This window comes from Anolis sagrei, chromosome 1, assembly GCF_037176765.1.
Source record: "Anolis sagrei isolate rAnoSag1 chromosome 1, rAnoSag1.mat, whole genome shotgun sequence".
NCBI classification, from domain to species: Eukaryota; Metazoa; Chordata; class Lepidosauria; order Squamata; family Dactyloidae; genus Anolis; species Anolis sagrei.
Genome location: NC_090021.1, coordinates 206,496,606 through 206,520,190, shown reverse-complemented (window position 1 = coordinate 206,520,190; position 23,585 = coordinate 206,496,606). Strand labels below are relative to the sequence as shown.

The 23,585-nt window shown below is 39.1% G+C and overlaps 1 protein-coding gene across 3 annotated transcripts in view; it reads left to right on the top strand.

The window, feature by feature from the left end:
* The window catches only part of ACVR2A (activin A receptor type 2A), a 61,257-nt gene that overhangs the window by 18,871 nt on the left and 18,801 nt on the right, over positions 1–23,585 (top strand). For all 3 annotated transcript variants that reach the window (XM_060776304.2, XM_060776296.2, XM_060776313.2), the window contains exons 2-4: positions 9,934–10,141; positions 11,011–11,120; positions 11,969–12,123. In XM_060776304.2, coding sequence (XP_060632287.1) covers positions 9,934–10,141; positions 11,011–11,120; positions 11,969–12,123 — 473 coding nt within the window. The remainder of the gene's footprint in view (positions 1–9,933; positions 10,142–11,010; positions 11,121–11,968; positions 12,124–23,585) is intronic.

The following is a 23,585-nucleotide window of genomic DNA, read 5'->3' as shown; positions in this document are numbered from 1 at the left end:
AATTATAATGGGACCCTTGAGTTGGAAGGGACCCCAGTGGCAATCCAGTCCAACCTTACTCACTCCTGCCAGTCAGAAGGACACCATCCAAGCCCTCCCAACAGGTGGCCATCCAGTTTTACTGGATAACAACAATAATGGGATCCTTGAGTTGGAAGGGACCCCAGTGGCCATCCAGTCCAACCTCACTCCTGCCAGGCAGGAAGACACCATCCAAGCCCTCCCCAGGTGGCCATTCAGCTCTGCTTGTTAATAGTAGTAGTAGTAGTAGTAGTAATGGGAACCTTGAGTTGGAAGGGACCCCAATGGCCATCCAGCCCAGCCCCATTCACTCCTGTCAGGCAGGAAGACACGCATGGAGCTCGGAAAGTGTAGTCCTGCATAGTATAGGAAAGTACAGTCCTATGAAATACCAAGTGGGGGCGTTTTGTAGATTGGAAGGGGAAAGGGGGGGATAAAAGCAGAACGAGAAGGAAAGGCAAGCTAAGGAGTTTGGGAGGGGGTTGCCTATCCCCTCTGGAATGAAGGCTAAGCCGAGGAGGAGGCGAGTGAGGACTTACAGGCGTTCGGTGTTACGGGGGACATACCTGGGGATGCTCCGCAGTGCTAGCCCATAACAGCTCACGGTGCTGCTTGAGCAGGAGTACTGAGCCAGGCAGGGCTGCGGCGCCACTGCCACGGGATGGAGAAGCAGCACCGGAAGCAGTATCCCCAGAAGAAGTGGAAAGCCAACTCGCAAAAGAGTTGCTTTCCTTTCCCTCCTTGAGTGGCGAGAGGAGTGCGTGCAGCTGTCTGCTGCGTCTTCGCGGGGCTTGAGGCAGGCATGCAGCCCTGGCGGCTCTTGCGATAGGCGGGCCTTGGCGGCGGTTGCAATGCCCGTGAAAGTGGTGGGCAACGGCCAGGGCTTTGAGAAGCAGCGCAGTGGTGCGACAAAGGTGGCGGTCAAGGAGGCGGTGGCAGTGGCGGAGGTAGCAGCAGCAGCAGAGAGGCTTCAGGCTTGGCGGCAACGGAGCTCTGCTGAAGGAGATGAGAGAGGAAGCTGCTCCAGGGAAAAGGAATTGGAGGAGGAGGAGAAGGAGTTTTCAGCTTCTTCTCCTCTTCCTTCTCCTCGTGTCTGGAGCAGCCTTCTCTGTCATCTCCTTCAGCAGAGCTCCGTTGCCGCCAAACCCAAAGCCTCTCCGTTGCTTCCTCCACCGGCTTTGCCGCCACCTCCATGGCTGCCGCCTATGCCGCGCTGCTGCGCCTCTTCGCAAAGCCCTGGCCGTTGCCCACCGCCTCTCCTCTCACCACCCACGCACTCCTTTCGCCACCGAAGGAGGGAAAGCAAAGCAAAGCAGGGAGGGGAGAGACTGCGCCCCGCAAACAAACGCGCACACTCCTCCCACAACCAAGGAAAGCACCAGGTGGAGCAGGGCACCCAAAGCAGAGACCAACGGGAACCGGCGTACAAGACGACTCCCCATTTTGGAGATGATTTTCCTGGGTTCAAAAGTCGTCTTGTACTCCGGTAATTTTAATTGAAAGAATTCTTAAAATAGATTAGGTTGAGAGAATTCAGGGATTCCGACCCTCTGAATATATAGATTGGTCCACAAATGTCTACTCCCCTGTAAGAGACAGAGAAAATATTTCATGTGTTATTTCTGGGATAAGCATGTTACTGCAACATGCTATATGAAGACATGTTGAAATAGTCCTGGAGAATTCTGTATGTGGAAAAACTGACAAAGAATTTTGACTACCACTTCCTTTTCATCAAAATACTCCTATGACCTTACCATCCCAGGTGTTTCTGATCCCCATTCAGAATGATGTTTATCTTTTCAGAGCTCAAAAGAACCACTGTTTGAAACACCTGAAGAGTTTGGGTACACTGGATAGGACTTTTTTTTTTTTGAAATTATGCCAAGCTCTAATTCTTCCATGGAAAGCTGAATTACCCTTCTTAAAAGCACGTTAAAGCACTGTTATTTTAATTTAGGCGACAGCTTAGTGTTTTTGACCATACGTGCCCTTAACACCTATCTGATTTTTAAAAAATCAATCCTATATATGCTTATGTTGGGATTCCCACATGGAGCTGAAAAGTAGTATACAAATAGTTCTGGTTCAAAATAACCTGTGAATGATTGAACATGTATTTTGATAGAAGATTTGTGACCTAATGGGCCAGTCCCTGCAACTGATGTTCCATCATAATGATACTTTAAGCAAGAAACTGGACCACCCATTTTCTGATGTATTGATTCTTGCAAATGTCCCTATAGCTGAACTGCCCATGCAGACATTATCCAGGGGGTTGAAGATTCCCATGAAAGGATTTTGCAAATAGATACTCTGGCCATTGAAATATTAGGTTCCTGAACAAATAGGAACAGATGGGATGCTCAGAGGTTGGTCAAAAAATCATTAGGTCAAATCCTTTCTAGGAACCCTAAAGGTATCAACATCTCTTTTATAATAAGGCTCCAGAGATATGGCCTTATTACCCATTTCTGGTCAAATTTGGAGATGCGGGTATCATTAAGAAATTGTTTATGTTTAGACCCACCTTATATAGTTAGGGAATTACAATTAGAAAGGTATTTTGAGACCCAGTAATCCATCCCCTTGTAGTGGGGCTTTCATGTAGACTCTCAAATAAACAGCCCATCAGTAGCCCCAAGTTGACCCTGTCTAGGGAATCAGTTTTAAATCAATCACCAACCACCACCCCCCTCCCAAGAGTTAGGACAAATTGTGGAAACATATCTACACCATCTCCTTCCCCGGAATCACAAAACTGGTCCCCAGAAGGTTCTGGAACGGATGATTTCTTCCCAGCTCCAAGGATTCTTGGAAGACACAGATTATCTTGATCCTTCGCAGTCTGATTATTGGCCTGGTCATGGAACGGAGACAGCTTTGGTCACCCTGGTAGATGATCTCCATAGAGAACTAGACGGGGAGTGTGTTCCTGCTGGTTCTCCTGGACATCTCAGTGGTTTTCGTTACCATTGATCATGGTATCCTTCTGGGTCGGCTCTCCAGAATGGGTCTTGGGGGCATTGCGTTGCAGTGGCTCCACTCCTTTCCAGAGAATCAGACCCAGATGGTGTTGTTGGGGGATGTCTGTTCAGTCCCCTGGCCTTTGACGTGTGCGGTTCCACAAGGTTCTATTCTTTCACCATGCACTTCAACATCTACATGAAACCGCTGGGCGATATCATCCAGAGTTCTGGAGTTTGATGTCATCTCTACACAGATGACACACAACTCTACTACTCTTTTCCACCAAATTCCAGGGAAGCTCCCCGGATATTAGGTGCCCCTGGTGGCGCAGTGGGTTAAAGCACTGAGCTGCTGAGCTTGTTGATCGAAAGATCGCAGGTTCAATTCCGGGGAGCGGCGTGAGCTACCGCTGTCAGCCCTAGCTTCTGCCAACCTAGCAGTTCGAAAACATGCAAATGTGAGTAGATCAATACGTACTGCTCTGGCGGGAAGGTAACAGCGCTCCATGCAGTCATGCCGGCCACATGACCTTGGAGGTGTCTACGGACAACGCTGGCTCTTCGGCTTAGAAATGGAGATGAGTACCACACCCCAGAGTCAGACATGACTGGACTTAATGTCAGGGGACTACCTTTACCTTACCTCCCCGGATCTTAAACTAGTGCCTCACAGCTGTGATGGACTGGATGAAGGTCAACAAGCTGAGACTTAATCTAAACAAGACAGAGGTCCTCCTGGTCAGTCACGGGGCCGATTGTGGTATAGGGTGGCAACCTGTGCTCAATGGGGTTACACTCCCCTTGAGAACACAAGTCCGCAATCTGGGGGTCCTCCTGGACTCAGCACTGACACTTGATGCTCAGGTGTCAGTGGAGGTTGGGAGGGCCTTTGCACAGTTAAAACTTGTGCACCAGTTGCGACCGTACCTCAAAAAACCTGACTTTGCCACAGTGGTTCACACCTTAGTTGCATCCAGAATGTACTACTGTAATGCAGTCTACGTGGGGCTGCCTTTGAAGACAGTTTGGAAATTGCAGCTAGTGCAAAGGTCAGCTGCCAGATATACTAACTGGAGCTAATTACAGGGAACATACCACGCCCCTGCTGAAGCAGCTCCACTGGCTTCCAACAAGTTTCCAAGCTCATTTCAAGGTGCAGATTATTACCTATAAAGCCCTATACGGGTCCAAACTATCTTTGAGACAGCATCTCTTTCTACGAACCGGTGTAAGTTCTGAGATCAACACGGGCCTTTCTCTCAGTCCCACCACTGTCTCAAGCACAGTTGATGGGACAAGAGAGAGGGCCTTCTCTGTGGTGGCCCTCCGGCTCTGGAATACCCTCCCAAAATAGATTAGATTAGCCCCCACCCCTCAATCTTTCCATTCCAACCTTTGTCCTTGAGTAGGTTGAATGGGTCCATATGACGCTGACACTTGGCACCTGTGAATTGATGGCAGTTAGTTTTATCTACTGTTTTAAAATTGTATTGTTTTGATTTTAACATGTGTTGATGGAGGGGTTATTATAATTTTATGTGACTTATACTTTTGTACTGTTTTTATCGCTTGTATGTTATATGTGCACCCTGGAGTGTTTTATAAGCCATCCCGAGTCCCTTCAGGGAGATGGAGGCAGCATATAAATAAAGTTTTATTATTTATTATTAAAGTCAGACATAATGTTCCCCAAATCCCAGTGTTTCAGTGTTAAAAAATACCCTGAAGGAATATTTGAAATGTGTTTGGAAAATCATTAGTACTCTTAGTTGTGAAGAATAGTTGTCATTTATAATTTTGCTATGCATTATCTTTCATATCAATGCATTCTCATACTTTCATGAACATACAAAACACAGGTCAAGCAATAAGCATAGTAAAGTATTAATGTTTTTATGTCCCAGAACCTAAAATAAGCTTTTGTTTACTGTGTGTATCTCACAAAGTGGGGAAATCTCCTTAGGTGGCCATGATAGCTATATTTCCATCTATAATGAAAGTAAAGATAGCTGTGAGTCAACAGGAGAGACAAGAAATACAAAATCCATAACTGCAAAGTTATTGAGAGAAGCCAAAAAGTGTGTGAGCTTTCGATTTCTGCAGAACTCTTCATTAGTTTTAGTACAAAAAGGGGATTGGGATGCAAAGTCATATGTCTGCAGTTTAGACTCAACTGACTGACTGAAGTCATTTCTATTGGTTGGAAGTATAGGTATTTGATTACTGGTATCCATGTGTTTATGAGTATGCATTGAATGGTGTTTAGTCCAACACTTCGTTTGTCTGTAAGACACTGGGTATACTCTAGCTTGGACTAGCATTTTGATTTTTTTTAAAAAAATTGAAGCAAAAGATAAATGTTTTGCTTCAAACTTTTTGCATGAATCAATTTATGATGAAATTAGTTTTTTCTTTATCCATTCAATGTAAACAGTTTGCGAACTCTATAAAGTACCTAAAGTTTTATGGGAGATGTGACTTTAGATATAACATTAATTTTGACAAATTAAAACTAAGATAGAAGTTAGAAACATTGAGACTTGGTGGTTTTATAATATTTGTAAAAATTGCTTTGAAATCCATTAACATTTTTTAAAAGGATTCTTGATGACATTAAAACATTCAAGTAGTGATTTTTTAAAGGAAGCTGGGTAGGGATAGCTCTCGTTGATATCATAACTTTTTTTGTTTATTAAACCAAAATCTGGTATCCACATTGGTAAAAACATCTTGATCTTGCACATGCAGTCTTCCCCCCTCCCCCCCAAGTTAAAGTTGGCAGTCAACTTGTGATCTCATTAGTATCATTGGGTTTTCTTAGACTTGCCAGTTCCTTCCTCTGAAATATAGACTATCTTACCTGGTTTTTTTGGTGGTCCAATTATTAACCAGGGCTAGCCCAGTTTAGCTTCCGAGATCAGACATCAGTAGGTTAAATGTTTTTGAATATTTACATAAAATTGTCATTTAAGATAAGATTGTCCAACTCTGATTAAATCATTATTCCAACCTTCTTCAGTGTGAACGTGCTTACGTATCCTTCCAATAATCATCGTAGTTTATTTTAACTATACATTTTGGGGAAAATACTGTGTGTATATGATTAAAGAAAAATGGAGAAGACTGGCATGGGAAGGGGGTGGGAAAGAAGGGCTGGAAAACAGGAAAAGGTTGGAATGGGAAGGGGTGACTGAAAAAGTGGGAAAATGAGGTGAAAAGGGGGTAGCTGGAAAAGCAGAATAAATTGGGGTGGGAAGAGGGCAACAAGGGAAGGGGGAACAACTGAGGTGTGAAAAGAGTGGGGCTGGAAATTGGGAATGCTTGGTGTGGAAAGGGGGGCTGGAAGGTGGGAAATACCCCAATCTGCAGTGTGGAAGGGGGGTTGGGAAAAGCTGGGAAAATTAGGGTGGGAATGACATTGCGTAAAGATTGGGATGGGGAAAGGAAGATTGTAAAATGAGCAAGATGGCTGCAAAAGGGGGGCTGGAAAGGTGGAAAGATTGGAGTGGGAAAGGGGGTTGGGAAAGTGGGAAAGACTGGGGTGAGAAAGAGGAGCTGGGAAAGTGGGAAACTGCCGTGGGAAAAAGGGCAAGACTGAAATGGGAAAGAGGCTGGAACCTGGGAAAAGCAGGGATGAAAAGGAGGCTGGGAATAGTAAAGACTAGGATTACTTTCGGGACTTTAAAAATACAATGGGCAAATTATTTAAGCTTTCTTTAAGCTTTCTATTGACACTTTGAAAATTTTATTAAATGATATTAAAAAGAGCCTGGAAAACTATTGAGACAAAGATCACCAATCAAGTTTCTGTTAGGTAATTTGTGGGAAGGACGGGGGAGGAGGAATATGTTCTCCCATTCTTTCCATTGGATTTTTTATTTTAGAATCTGGGGTGTAGTTGTAATAAGAAAGCTCATTTCTCGTATCTCAGAAATTTTGCTACAATTTAGAATCATGCGTACAATGACTCATATTTATTGTATTGTTATATTAACGTTTAAATATTTCTTCCTCATTTGTGTTAAGTACTCTATACACACATGGTAAAAAACAATCCCAAATTGAGTCGACATCAGTGACATGGAAATAACTCTTATCAGTAAAGTAACTATCTCCTCTGTATAGGCAGGCTTTTTCAAACTGCAGCCCTCCAGCTGTTTGGGCTTTCAATTCCCAGAATTCAGCTCCATGTATCTCAATAAATGGTGTTTTTTTAAAAAAAATAATCAATCATTCATTAACTGTATTATGATTCATCATGTTTTCTTCCTTAGGACTCATTGAACATTTCTGGTATATGTAGAGAAAGTTGTTTAACAGTCTGGTAGTGTTAGAGGAGAGTGCAAGTGAGAGTGCATACTGTCTTTACAGAATTATTTCTTATCATGAAATTGTAGTACAGTAGACTCTCAGTTAACCAAAACAACTGGCAAAAATTTGAAGAAATAATATTTCATTCAGAAAGCTGCTTTTATAATACATTAATTTGTTTCTCTTTATTTGTCTTAATTTGCCTTTAATTGTTGTATTTCAATATTAATATCAAGTCAATACAGAGTTTACGGTATAGTATGGGATAGAGTATTAATTAGGCCTGTTTTTAAGGGTAACTCAAGCAAACAAAAACTGCATTTATCTGGCATCTACCAATCCCCTTGGGTTCTAGTTAACAGAGCATACTGTATATCAATTCCTGTTATGATTAATCATCATCATCATCATCATTTAATAACTTATTAATCGCCCTCCATCCGAGAATGCTCTAGGCGATTTACAGCTAAATTACAAAAGATAAAATACATACATACAAAAATTAAAAATCAACAGAAATCAAATACTCTAGTAAAAAGCCAGGTCTTAAGTGCGAGAGTAAAAGGCCCTAAGTCACGCATGGCTCTCATGTAGGGCGGCAAGGAGGTCGTTGCGACCTCCGATGATGGGAGAAGGAGAGGCGGTCCCTAAGGTATGATGGACCCTGGCCGTAAAGAGTTTTAAAGGTCAGAACTAGCATCTTATACAGGCCACGGTACTCAGTTGGAAGCCAATGTAAATGTTACAGCACTGGTGTTATATGGCATTTCATGGGCGTTCTTGTGAGTAGCCTGGCTGCCGCATTCTGATGATCCTTGTGGGGAGGTGGTTGAGGGGCAGAGGATTCCCAAATATCTCTTGGCAGCATTTTACTTCATATTAATATTTTGTTTATTCAGAATGAGCATTCAGACAATTGTGAGCTTTTAATTCATATTTTACTTGATTTTATTTTGTTATTACTGTAATTCTGTCATTTCAACTCAAAATACAATACTTGCTTTCAGTGTGCTGCTTTCCATCTTGTGTTCTTTTTTCAGTCATTGTCATGCCTTCAGAAAAAGCTAATATTATAAATATACATGGTAAAAGAAACAAAATGGGATAAAAATGATTCGCATTGAGTCGCCTGTTTGGGCTGAAAAATGCGGTATAGAAATAAAGCAAATAAATAAACAAATAAATTCCTGAGATAAAGCAATTAAGTTTAAAATGACTAATATAACTATTTTAAAAAATTCAGTTTTTTTCAGAAGGTATATCTAGAGATTTTTAAGACTTAATATTGAAATGAAAAAATAGTCAGCAGTTATTTTGATATTTAAGAAACCATTTGAGCCACACTGTGATGTAATAGAATGTTTAAGAACTATTTGCGAAGATCAAGAGTGATCAGAGCAGACGTTTTGTATAAAGTCGTAATGGCTTTATGTGCTGGCATGGAAATGAGCCAGGATGAAATCAGGAACTTCAGTCAGATAAATCAGGCATTCACTGTGTGTGAGAGGGAGGATGGTAGTGCAATTAAGACTGTTAAGTGGTGACTGGAGTAAAATCCACTGATGGGATAGAGTGAATACTACTTGGAATAAGATCAAAAACTTGAGCAAAGTATAGGCAGCACTGTTCAGCGCTGTTCTCAAATGTGCTTCCTGACACCATATGTAAATTACAAGTGATAGTCTGGGGAAAACAGTTTTAGTTGAAGATGATGAAAAATAATGTTAAAAGTGATAACAGGTGGCCAGAAAAGATAATGGATTTTCTGAAATTCAGCAATTCAGTTCTAAGCTAAGAGTTGCTTTTTAGTTTAAAATAATATAGCCCAGGGCCCCTTGAACATATAGGTCCTGTGCATTCCCCAGACCAACACTGGAATGAGGGAGACCCCTCCATAGCTAGCTTTTGGAAGTTGCCGAGCTTTGTAAGAGGCAGTGGAGTACATGCTCTGTTGTGTTTGCTTGAAGCTAGATTAGAAATAACTTCTGCATCATACTGAAAAATTTGTTCTAGTGTAAGCACCTGGTTTGTACCTGTAAACAGACATAGATTTCTAATTTCCTTGCCCTATTAACAATTGGCAAATCACTGCCAAATGACATTTCCCCTTCCAGTAGTTGTTTGACTTTATGCATAAATTAGAGTAAGGAGATGGGGAAAGATGCTTCTTCCCAAAATTTATGAGACAAAGGATCACCCGGACAAATTAAGGTGTAATTACTAAAACAAATTACTCATTATCAAAACAGAATATGTAGTCCAAAACACAAAAGGGATATATGGAACTTAATTAGACTGAGCAGGACAACAGAGCAGCAGTAGTGTTTTGGGATCATTTTGTGTTTTAAAAGTTTTTTGAATAACTAGGGCTTTCACTCTAAATCTTCAGGAAGGAAAAAAATGACAAAGGTTGACAAATTGGAAAGATTGTATTGTTAAACAACAATCATTAAGTAGAAACAAATACCACTCTGTCATTTAAAATGTTTGAAATGCATGCCAACTAAAGTAGAAACATCATACATCAAATAAACTCAATAATATGGGAATTTTTGAATAAAGATTTTTTACCTATGAACCTAGCAACTTTATCCGATTGCTTAATTATTTAATTACATTTTATCTCCTGTAGGTGCCATTCTAGGCAGATCAGAGACACAGGAGTGCATCTTCTACAACGCTAATTGGGAAAATGATAGAACAAATCGCAGTGGCATTGAATCGTGTTATGGTGATAAAGATAAAAGACGACATTGCTTTGCAACGTGGAAGAATATTTCTGGATCTATTGAAATTGTGAAAAAGGGTTGCTGGCTAGATGATATTAACTGTTATGACAGGCAAGCAAACTACTACTGTTACATTCTCTGTTTTATAAATGAACTTGTAGACTGTGTGCATGCATTCAATAGTCCATAAGAAGATTTTCTTTCTATTACATATTGATAGTGCCTTGATCCCACAGAGATCTATAAAGGAATGCAGATCTGATTCTTAAAGCTTTGACTGTTATAATGTAAATATTTGTAATCAGTTTTTAGCATGGTGCTCTCACATGCACAGGCAGAAAGAAGTCATTGTGCTCTGGATGTGCATTGTTTTAGATTTGGATGAATCCATTTAACTACTGGTTCAATTTAATATCTTGCAAGCTTAAAAAAGAGTTCTGCTATCTTACAAGAGGTGTCTACTTTGCACAGTAGGCTATAGATCTGATTTATGATCCTCCCAACCTTTAAAGAAAAAGGCTAGCTGGCCTGCCTGAATCACTGAGTCAAGATACTGATTCAGATCTATTTACTGGGGATCTTAATGCTGTCTCTTATACCAAGGGGTCATTATATTGGTATGTTGCAGAAAAAAATAATACATTCTTGAAGCACCTTAAATACTAATCCACAAAAGCATATACCATAATAACCAATAAACAGCAAGTGCTATATCAATGGTTCTTCAGTTGTTTAGGACTTCAGCTCCCTCAATCCTAACAGCTGGTAAGCTGGCTGGGATTTCTGGGGGTTGTAGTCCAAAGCATGTGGTGAACCAATGGTTAAGAACCACTGCGCTATATGATTCTTTGCTGTCCATAAAATAAATCTTAACTATTTGGTATACACATTGATTTGTCACCTAGGTTTAGGGCAGTGTCATTGATAGTTGTGCTGAGGCAGAGTTGTAACATTGTAAAATTGCTTTTAACCCTTTTCAGAGCTGAATGCATAGAAAGAAAAGACAGCCCTGAAGTGTTTTTCTGCTGCTGTGAAGGCAACATGTGCAATGAACATTTTTTCTACTCTCCAGAGATGGAGGTCACACAGCGTAAGTTCTCAACTTATTTCAAGAGTTTATAAGCCACCAGTACAATATTTGTTCGCATTAGAAATATGGTCTACAACCACAGTTACTTTTGTTGATATTAAGATTTCTACAGCTCTATTTAAATACTAGTTGGCCAGTTTAAGAAAGGCCTTTTCAGATTTCAAAGCATAGATCAAAACTGAGGAAAATAGTTTAAATTTGACGTGCTTGTAGCTAACAAGTCTTTTTGTGTTGCATAAAGATCTTTTAACCTTCTGTCTGGGTTGCTCACTGAATCACAGTCAAAGAGAAAATGATACAGTTGAGCAGGACAACAAAGAGACTTGGTGAGCTTCAGTTTAGGATGCTTCCTCTTTTCCTTCTCTGGTACAGCTATGAAATAGAAGTAGGAAGAGTGAGTTTTCATTTGTTATATCTTTAGGGACATTTGTTTAAATTAGTTTATTGAAACAAATAAAGGCTTGTATGAAAATAAAATTTTGGAAATAGACATAAACACAAAAGCTACATTGTAAGATGAATGCAAACTAGTATATTTGTGCATTCTTCCATTTTTGTTGATAAAACTTGAAATTAAGTTGAGGTGTAGAAGATAAAGTACTGCTTTCTGGGCCAACTTCTGATGTTAACATGTCAAACAATCAAAAATAGAACTTCCTGAAAGCATCTCAAGTGCTAGTTGAAATTCCAGTTGAAATCTTTTAAGTATTCCACATAATGTTATCACATTCTGTTTCATAGATTTCATACTGAGCAGATTCAAGTCTCCCCAGCTTTTAAGAATTCCTTCATGGTCCATTGCATTAGCAGTAGACTGTCTTAAAACTAATTGTGATTTTTTTTTACAGCTACTTCCAATCCTGTTCCACCTAAACCACCCTTGTTCAGTACTTTGCTTTATTCTCTGGTGCCTATAATGGGAATCGCAGTTATCATACTGTTTTCATTTTGGATGTACCGACACCATAAATTGGCATATCCTCCAGTACTTGTACCAACCCAGGTAAGTTGATTATTTTGGTTTGAATTAGATTTATTATAGTTCAATGATTACTTGTTTACTTTAATGACCTGAAATGTTCTTTTGGATGAAGTTTAAGAACAAAATAAAGTGTGCAACTGAAAGGAGTGTGAATGTTGTTCCCATGACTCACCAGGGCATTTCTGCCTTCTTATGAAAGGTGACATATCCCAAGGAAGGTTCTAGCCAGCAGTTTTATAATTTAGTCATAATCATCATAGGCTATCACTTGTGGCCAAGTATGATTGTTTTCCAAGGGTAGTGTCTTGGCAATGGGTCTGTAAGTGACTGTAGAGACTTAGTCTGGATCCACATGCTCTTTTGCAGTGGGGACATACATTTCCAGATGGAAGGTGGTCCTAAGGCGCTTTCTTCATGGCACATTTCTCCTTTCTGCCCTCTATTCCTGCCTCTTGATAATCCACAACACTCTTGGTAACTACTTTGTAAACTAGGAGGACCTGATTTCCGTTTGTTAAATTTGCCACTTCTTATAGTAGCGTGATAGACTGAAATGCATATTGCAATAAACATAGCAAAACCAGAGATTACAGTATCAGGCATATATACACACACTCTTTGGACATTTTTTGCTGAAAGTATCAATGGCAAAGTGGTGAAGGTTGGGAGTATTGCAAGCATAGATGGGTTGAATTAAGAGCTTTATTTCCTTCAGTTTGCTGTAATGTTACATGTCAGATAAAAAAATGCTAGTACTTGCTACATGTGTGGCAAAATCCTGCCACACCATGACAGTACAAGCAGTCCCCAACTTACAAATGACTCATAGTTAAAAATGGGATGAAACAACAGGAATAAAGAGAAATCTACCCCTTGGAAGGGAAATTCGCACCTTTAAGAGTTATAATGTCTCAACTGAAGCTTTTGCACCAATTCTTGTTTCCAAAACAAGCCAATTATCGCAGATTCAGAAAGTGAGGCACAATCTTCTGAACAGGGGCACAGACAGCAAAAACGCTTTGAGTCCCCCTAGGGATGAGAAAAGCGGTATATAAATACTGTGAATAAATAAATAATAAATAAAGGAAACACCACAGGGGTGTTAACCCTTCCCTATACTATCCAAAATACTCTCTCTCTCTCTCTCTCTCTCTCTCTCTCTCTATCTATCTATCTCTATCTATATATATATATATATATATATATATGGGGCTTGAGTTACACTTTAAAATGTTCCTGTTCCAACTTACATACAAATCCAACTTCAGGACAGACCTACAAAATCTATCTGTAACTTGGGGATTGCCTGTATTAGATAATGTGTGACTGAATGACTCAGTTCAATTGGGCAAGGTTCTTTAAATTATTCTTCCAATTTACTCATTTTATAATGTTTAAATCATAAAAATGAGGGACTACTTGTTTACTTTAACAGCTGAAAAAATATTCAGCACATAATGTTTCAGAATTTGTATGGATGGAAGAAGAATAAATAGTGACGGGTGTGGAAATAAATGCAACATATTTCTTGCTATTAGATACCCTGTTGGGTAAACAGAAGTTGGTAAGAAAATTTTAGTAAATGAAGTAGCATAATTGTGATTATTCACAAGTTGTCAACCCCAGTAGCTAGCCCATTGTTGATTAGTGCTAAACAGATATGTGCTTTGGAATCTTTTGAATCATCTGTTAATATGCAAATTCCCATCTGCCTTTCATCTCTTCCTGTCCTTTGGGGTGAGGGAGGGGTTATCTCTGCTGTTCATATTGGTTTTTTTTTCTCTTATCTTTTAGTCTGCTTGGTGGGTGTAGGCTTGCACAAACCCTGATTAGTAGGGTATCTTGGAAACTGTAATTCTTAATGGTCCCTGTGACTCACACAGATGAGTCACTGCAGCCCCACAGACATACTTTGACTCTTCTAAAGCTTGCATGTTGGTAGTAAACCACCCACACAGTTATATAGGATGATGATGACGGTGATGATCTTATGTATTTATTTATCCCCTGCTTTTCCTAGTTTAAGACTCAGAAAGCTTACAGTAGTTAAAAGTAGCTTCGTTAAAATTCACAGCATGCAGAAAGTAAATATATAATTAAAACTATGAAAAACTTAAAAGCCTGTTAAAACATGAGAGTTAAAAAAAGGAACATTAAACAGAAAATGCAGCACATTTTGCAACTCTTTTTTACTTGAGTAGTCAGTCTTTCAAGCCCTCCTAAAACAAAAAAAATATTCACCTGTCCATAGAAAGACAGTAAGGAGGGTATAACTTACAGGCTGTTAGGAATTGTGGGAGTTGAATTCCAAAACACCTGGAGGACTGAAGTTTGCCCGTGTCTGACTAACCTCTTTGGGAAAGTCATTCCAGAGCTTGAGGGCAGCCACTGCGTAAACCCTTTTCCTATTAGATGTATCTATGAGAATGATGGTGCAGATAGAAGGACTTCCTCAAATCTCAAAATACAAGCAGTTTCATTTGGGAGAGTTTGGCCCTTCAAATAATTTGCACCTGAGCAGTGTAGGGCTTTATAAGTTATAGTCAGCATTTTGAATTGTGCCTGGCTGCCAGTGGAGTTCTTGCAATAGGGATGTTGTTTATCCTTTGTAGCCATTCCCAGTTAACAGTCTTGATGCAACTGTTTGGACCGCTGGAGTTTTCACACACTCTTCAAAGGCAGCCCAATGTGAAGTGCACTGCAGTAATCTTAACTGGATGTAACTGAGATATATATCACCATGATGACACCTGACATCTGAAGGAATAGGTGGAGCTGATGCATAAGCTTTCATTGTTCTAACACACTCCTGGCTACTGCTAAAACTTTAACATTCACATTCATCATTGAATCCAGGAGTGTATACAAGCTGCAGATCTGCATCTTCAGGTGGAGTTTAACTCCCTCTAGCACACAGGTTCTATTTATTTCCCCATATCTGACTTTAGACTTCACAGAAGTATTTCTTACTTGTCCAGGCTGTTTCAGTTTGTTCATACGTATCGTATTGTCCTGATTACACGTTAGTTTAGGACCCCAACAGCTTCCTTAGTTTGTGGTGGAAGGGAGTAGTAAAATTAGATATCATCCACATAAAGGTCACACCACAAACCCAAACTTCTTTTGGGTATGTTACAGCATGAGGACAAAACTAAGCTACAAGGGACCCCCAGACCAGTAATAAAGAAGAGTCCGCCACACCACTTTCTGAGTCTGTCTCTCCAAGGAAGGACTGGCGCAACTGTAAAACAGTGACTCATACTCAGGCACATACTTCTGTGTATTTTTGTTTGCTCCCTGTACTAACATGGAATGTGTCCTCAAAAGCCTACCAAGGTATTGACTTGTCCATGACCATGGAACAGTATGTATGTATGTATGTATGTATGTATGTATGTATTTATTTATTTATTTATTTACAGTATTTATATTCCGCCCTTTTCACCTCAGGGGACTCAGGGCGGGTTACAATGTACACATATATGACAAACATTCAATGCCAAAGACACACAACATAGACAGTCAGAGGCTATTTAACTTTTCTGGCCACCAGGGGAGCTGCCTCTTTAATCGACCATCTGCAACACTGATGAAGTACTTCCGCATTCCCTGCATGCTTTTGCTGGAGTTCTTTGCTGGAGTCTTTTTATGGCCTCGTAAATTAGTTAAATTAGCCTCCCCACACATAGGTGGTACCTAATTTTCCTACTTGACAGATGCAACTGTCTTTCAGGTTGTAAAGGTCGACAACAAGCTACACAATAGACAATTGCTCTACTCCCAGGTCTATAGTCAGCACAAAAAAATGAGGTCCAGAGTGCATCCAACATGTGGCACAGATACTACTTGAAAAAGGCCCGTGGTTATAATGGCAGGCAATAATTTCTGAGCCATCTCCAACAGTAGAGTCTCAGTGTCGATATTGATGTTTCTCATCACTGCAAACCAAGGGATTCCAATCCCAAGGTCACGTCAGCTAGTCCAGGAGAAGAAGATGTTGACCTACAGAATCCTTAATTTGTCTTGACCACTCAAATACACACATCCAAACTCCGAGCAGTATGAGTATGGGGTAGGGCACCTGGCTAGGAGGATAGAATCACAGTAGATTAATTCAATTAAATATCAAAGGTATTAACAGATTCACAGTTAAAATCCATAAAAACTGATTAAAACATGTTCAAATCTGAAACCACAGCACAGACTTGATCTTTAAAACCCTCTTCTGTAAAAGCCTTCCTGAATAAAAAGGTTTTAAATTGCTGCCGGAAGGATAGCAGGAAGGGGGGGGCATTCTGGCTTCCCTGAGAAGAAGGGAGTTCCAGAGTCAGAGGCAGCCACCGAGAAAGAATGCCCACTCTCTCTCATTGACACCAATCGAGCTTGGAGGTGGGACCAAGAGAAGGGCTTCTCCTGAAGAGCACAGGGTCCAGGTAGACTTATACAAGGAGATGCAGTCAGCTAAAATAGCCTAGATGCCAGGCCAGCACACTTGTTCAGGTTTATGTGCTGACTAGCCGTGGCTTTACTATTTGCTAACCTGGCATTCACAGTAGCTTCTTCAATTCAGAATGCTCCTGCTGTTGAGATTATGTTGCCCTTTCTTGCTTTTAACCTCCAAAAATTCTGTTAGTGAAAGTATTCTCACTGTTTAAAGGCTCTTAAGATCAGTTGTGGCACATTCTGGGGAAATGTTTTATAACTTTAGAAAACGTGTTACACGCAAATATCACATCAGCACAAGGACAGTTTTTAGTTAATTTTGTCTCTTCTACTGAAACATCATATGAATGGAGTCACGCTGTTCAGCAGAGTTCATCCTCCAGTCTTTCAGAAAAGGGTTTTGGGTTGCAGACAGTAAAAAAAAAAAATCAGTAAAGTGAATGGAGACGTGTGGTTATGAAACATTTGGATCCACACTTTGTGAACGTGCACAGTTCTTGAAAAGTTGCCTGGAGCTCTTCAAAAGACAGATTTGTTTTGTTTTCTTTTTTCCTTTACCTTGCACTCATTCCATACCACTTTTCTCCATGATAGTACTCATGACTCTGCTCTTTACCAAGCTGAGTTGATTCACCATAATGTATGACTTAAGCAATAGAAGGAGAGCATTCCATGTTTGTTCTATTGTTGGATTCTTTTGCATTTAAGAGATCTGTTGGTATTGCCACTGTAAAATCAGAGAGGACATTTCTTTTCCAAATGAAAAGTGAGTCAGAAAAGAATAATCACTGCTTCTCTGTCAATCCCTAAATAAAAAAAGAATTACAAATAATGCTGCAGTTCTCGAATAATTTAAATTGTCAAAATGTGATATTATACTCAAAAGAATATTCCTGTTCCATTGTTCACTATAGAAAATAACTCTGCTTTTTAAGTCTGTTTTAGCAGATGTGAACTGGCATTAAGAGTTTGCAAAAGGCCCCTTTGAATGTCTTTTAAGTGATGAACCTTTAAATCACATTTTATAATACTGAGATTCTCTTTGTAATGTTTAACCTCAACCGTAACTCTGTTTGAAGTTAAAATATGTTGTCTTAGACCTAAGGTATATTTAGTAAAGTCTGTCTACACAGTGGCCAAACAGATGTTAGCAGGAAGCCCAGGGACAGATTGAGAGCTGCTGTATTTTTGTGAACAACCTTCCTAACAACTGATACAACTACCACTGACACTGGAGGAAAGATATGGTTATCAGGAGTAGTGGCCATAAGAATCCCACCTATAAATGTATCCAGTATCCTTTCAAGATGGTGACCATTACTTTATCGTCAGGTAGCAGATTCCATGAATGGAGATGTGAAGTCATAAAGAAGAAGAAGAAGAAACAACAAAACTAAGAAATTGGAACTAAAATCCATTTTCTCTAGTCTTTGAAAACTGAAAATTGGAGAAAATGGAAAATTGGATTATGGAATACTTTCTTACAAAATAGTGAATAAAATGTTTTAGACTGGGTATTTATATGGTTTTCTCCCAAAATGTTTTCCAAAACAATTTTGTAACAGGGAGATGACTAGACATGGTAAAGTTATATTAAACGATGGCATATTTCAGTTATAAGGCTATGATTAAATAGGACCATCACTAATTATATAAACTGCTACTTAAATAATTAACATTGAGTTCTTTAAATAAATGGTTTATATTATGACTTCAGTCAATTTAAATTAAATTAACCTTGGCGGGAGCAATTACGCTTTTTAAAGTTGCCCGTGATCTTCTCTGAACCTGAACATTTCTACCAATTTATCTGACAACACTAAGTTAACTGGACTGTAATGCTCAGAGCCCTTCCAAGGTATGACATCATCTCACAATTCAATACTAAGGGTATAATAACAATGTAGAATTAATGCCACTTTCGCTCCCATGATGCTATAGCCAAGGGAGTTGTCATTTTACCATATCTTTACCCTTAACTACCAAGTAGAGCTGGATCCTCAGCAGACTACAACTCTCAGGATTTCAAAGCATTCAGTCAAACCAGTTGAAATACTGTCAAACTACATGAATTATATATAGGGTAAATGCAGGCTTTGTGCTTGCTATTGTTATCTGTGGTGATTGTATGGACTCGCCAGCACATTTAAAGGTTTTTAGATTTATCAAAGGGCATGTCCTTTTCAATACAAAACGATATCATACCCTTTTCATTTCTCTGGAGTTTATGAACAGACACCACCATGCATGGCAGATTCTCTCCATTCCATTAGATTTCCACTGGAAACAATCCATTAGATTTATGTTTCACTCTCAACTGGGGTTTTCTTTGAAATCATGAACTGCACTTATCCAGTTTTTGGCTCAGTCCCTTCTGGCAGTGGGAAACATTGCTTTCTTACAGATTTGCATAACTTTCTTCCATATATATCTGCTTTTAAAGCAGCTCTCTTTAAAACGATCAATAGTAAATGTGAATTGACATGTTGACAGTAGAATTCTTCATTGATCTTAAACCCCGTGTGAATGTTGTGTTGTGTGTGTACCATATGCTCAGCCACACATTTGGATAAACACAGACTTGTGCTCAGTAGAGTTTTTTGAGCTGGAATGGAATTTTTTCTTATCCTTCCTAATTTGCGTTCCCCCTAAAAACCAGTGCTGAATATTTGAAGGCTCTCTGAAATAGCAATGGGAGGGGGAAGCTGTCAGAGAAGAGCAGACTATGTAAACATTGCCAAAATATCCTTTTTCTCCAGAGGAGATGTTTCATTAGATCCCAGTTCCCCCTGTGAATAGAAAAATAGAAGCAAATTTCAGAATAGTCAAGTTTAAATACATTCCATTATAATAAGAAAATATTTGCCCAGATTGTTTTACAAGAGGGCTAAAATACAATATTTCAGTTAAAGGATAACTATTAGAGACCATGTGCACTGAGGTAGTAATTTTGATTTAACCCTTTACTTTGGACAATGTTCATACAAATTCTAGTTTCTCCTCATATTTTTTTTTTCTATAATACTGTTATATATCTTGAAAATTAGCTGATCGGCTGTTGTTGTTAGTAGTTCAAATATATAGTTAAAATTAACAGTCCTTTTAAAAATATTTTCTAAACCAGTAATAAAAAGCCAAGTGGACCGCTAGAAGATGGAAGCACATAACAGAACTTAACATTGAAATGTTTCTTTTCACCCCTCACCTACTAGTCTCTTATAGACGAGGGTTAGTTTTTTCTGCATAATTCTGGACAGCTTTCTAAATGTGACTACTTATTTCCCTAATTTGTTTGTAAATCTAGATTGTGTTTACTACTGTTGGAAATAGATAGCAGTTAAAATAGCTTAAAATGGGAATACTTAAAAGTTTTTATTCAATTACAATATAAGCAAATACACACGGAGACATATACACACACACACACACATACAAATATACATACAGGCAATTCCCAAGTTACACACATCTGACTTACAAATGACTCATAGTTAAGAATGGGATTGATACTACAGGAAGTGAGAGAAATCTACTCCTAGGAAGGGAAATTCACTCCTGAAAGAATTATCATTGGGAAAAGGTGCCTCCACTGAAGATTTCTTACCAATCCTTGTTTCTACAACAAGCCACATTTTTTAAAATCTAATATCACAGGGACAGGAAGTGGGGTGAAATCTTCAGGCACATACAGCAAAACAAACACCACAAAGGTGTTCGTTCCCTCTTTCCTATGTTATCCAAGGATAAACTATTTATATTTTTGGCTGGAGTTGCACTTAAAAATGTACTTGGTCTGTGGGCTATTAATTGTTTAAGAAAGTTGAAGGGTCAGTAAGCCTAGTTTTCATTGTTGCCTCTTATTGCCATGGTCAGATTTCAATCATTTGGGAAGATCTCCCTTCCCTGCTGTTTTTGTGGCAGTAAATGGATATATTTCTACATTCTCTGAGCAGGAAGTCCTATTTTTGTCATTTCCTCGCCCACACTCATTCCCATTTTGTATCAACAACTGAAGGCAATCTTTGCTCATGCTCCCTCCCCCCCCCAATTGTCTATATTTCACTGTCACCACTTTCCTTGACTTGTTCAATGATGTCCTTCGACCAGTAACAGATTTTGCACAAACACAGCAAACATTTTGAAGCCTCTAGTGAAGATAGTTAATTAGTTGATAACCTAAAAATATTAGATTGCATTTACCTACTACATACTCTGTGTGTGTATGTGTGTACACACACACTAGTGTATATAGTAATATACCTGGATCTTCTCCATATTATAACCTCACAACAACTATGTTGTTTCCTTTTAGATAACAGCCTAAATACAGTTTGTAAACCCAGCTGGAGAACGACACACACACGCACGCATGCACACACACACACACACACAAAACTGGGTTTCAGTTGATGCTAAAATTCAAACTTAGCTAAGGTAAAATTAATTTAAGTCTGTTTTATTTTTTAAAATGTCTAACTTTGTCATAATTTAAGTAATTTTAGATCATTATCTGGTATCACTGTTCTGTCCTATATGCTGTCTACAAGCCAGTGAAGATATCCTTTTCTGACTGAATTACCTTCCCTATGTAAAGTAGCTGGCTTGTCAGAACCATGCCTTTCCAGACTTTATCATGTAAATTCCAGAGAAATGGAGAACAGCTAGAGCATTTGGCACATGCAGATTTCATCTCACACAAAAGTAATGCTAAGAGTGTTTGCTTATAATGCAAACATTTTGTGTCTTTGGCTTTACTAAAGAAGTACTTTCAAAAGACATTTTGAAGTGTCAGTTGTTTACATTGCAATCTTAAATGGATAATTAACTGCAACGTATAAAGGGAGGAATACATTGGTGAGAAATGAGCCAAGCACTTTCTATGGCTGAATCCACACCTGCAACCCCCCCCCCCCCCCCAAAAAAAATCTCCATCCAAACCTCAATCCTGAATGTGTGGTCATAATCCAAGCCCTCAGCCTGGCTTGTAAATACATATACTAAACCCCCAACAATGACATCCCTGTTGTTTCTCTCCCCCTTATTTTTTGCCCAGATGTTCTCAATCTGGCTTCTAGGATTTAAATCTTGATATATAGTGCTGCTATTCCTCCTTTCCTATCTGGTCTATTTTTCCAAAATAGGTTATACTCCTCTATTACTACATTCCAATCATGAAACTTGTTCCACCAGGTTTCAGTGATGACGTTTATATCACATTTGCTTTGCCATGTTAAGAGTTAAGAGTTCAAGTTCATCTTGTTTATTTCCCATACTCTGTGCCTTAGTGTAGAGACATGGAATAGTATCTCCTTATCTACTCAAATTTGCCTTGTCAGTTTAAATGTGTTTTTGCTGTAAAGTGCAATGCTGTGTTGTGAAAAGTGCTTTCATCTTTTATGAACATATTCATAATAATAGTTTAGTTGTGTGTAAAAAGTCTGGGATAAGTAGCTCAATGTAATTGTCTAAGTAAAATAGCCACTTCTCCGTACAAGCAAGTCAGCATTTTGCTTAACACATTTTCAATATTGAAGGATTAAAAAAACAGATTGCATTATCCTTCAGAGCGCATAGCAACTGTGCTGCATGCCAATCAATAGAGATTTTCTGCTGACCTATACTTCACCGATTATTAATTAAAAACAGTATTTACCAAATCATCAGTGTTGTGACTGTTTTTAATAATTATTTCATTGCAAAATATGTCCCATTTCTATATGGAACAGAGCTCATACTTCTGTTTTATTTTTATTTATTTTTTGTTTATTATTTGCAGCTGTGATCAGATCAGTGCAGATTCTTCAAAGACTTGCATGTTAAATGTCAAAGAAGTGGTTATGCTTAAGAAGTGTTACTGGGCATTGGCTTGTGTTGCATATTTTTCCTTAAAATACAGATACGTTGCTTTTGAGATACAATCAAGACTTTCAAATTTTGGGCTTGATTCTTACTGGGGTTATGATTTCCATGCCCAGTGTTGTGTTGTTTCCTTCCCTTTGTCTGGTCATCCTATTGGTAGCTCTGTTACTCCTTTTGAAAACCATGGCCTCCAGCTAACACAGGCATGGGCAAACTTTGGCCCTTCAGGTGTTTTGGACTTCAATTCCCATAATTCCTAAGATCTGGCAGACTGGCTGGGATTTCTGGGAGTTGAAGGGCCAAAGTTTGCCCATACATGAGCTCGCATCATGGTAGCAGAAGACCATTAGTTTGATGGAATTCATTCCCCCCCCCCTCCCCGCCTTCCACACCACCTGGCAGTCTTTTGGATAACCAACAATAAACAGTCATCCAATAAACATAACCAGGCTTAGAGGCTGCACTTTCCAGTTATGTTGATGGGAGCAGTCCTGTCAGAGAAATGACTCCATTGGATGTTGGGTAGTGTTAGGAAACCTTATACTTGTCATGTTCCATCTACATATTTGTACATGTGGAGATGATAGAGTCTTGTGCCCCTTCCTCTTGTATATTTCCAAATAGCTGTATCATGTGCCAAAAGGATCTGAACCTTTGCAGGATTACATACTGTTGGGCTTTGGTGAAGCTGTAATGTCAGAATATTTTAGCTAATTTACTATACTGGGATTAACACTAGGGTTACATTCTGTTGATGGGTTGTATTATTCATGCTGAAACTATTTTTAAAATGTTTGTGGAGGGGGTTGGGTTTTTTTTTTTTAAGAGTGGTCATACTAATGAACCAATTACAAATTTTCGGAATTGGCAAAAAGCGCTAACAAGTTATGGATTTTATACAATGCGTGGTTCAAGGCCTATTGGGTTATATTCAAAATCCTCATATTTTAAGCTTGTCAAGGTTGTTTGCCCACCTGAAATTTAAAATGAGGTGAAATGCCTTTCCCAAAGGCATTTTACAGTTGAAATGTAACAAATCTACATACTGTACTGCTTTCGTAACATTAGCATAAACTGACCTGTCCTAGAAAATGTATTCATATCAAATAGAAGTTCCCTTTATTTTTAGCAAGGTGATTAGTTACTGGTGTGTGTGCGTGTGCATCTGTGTGTGTTTGTAC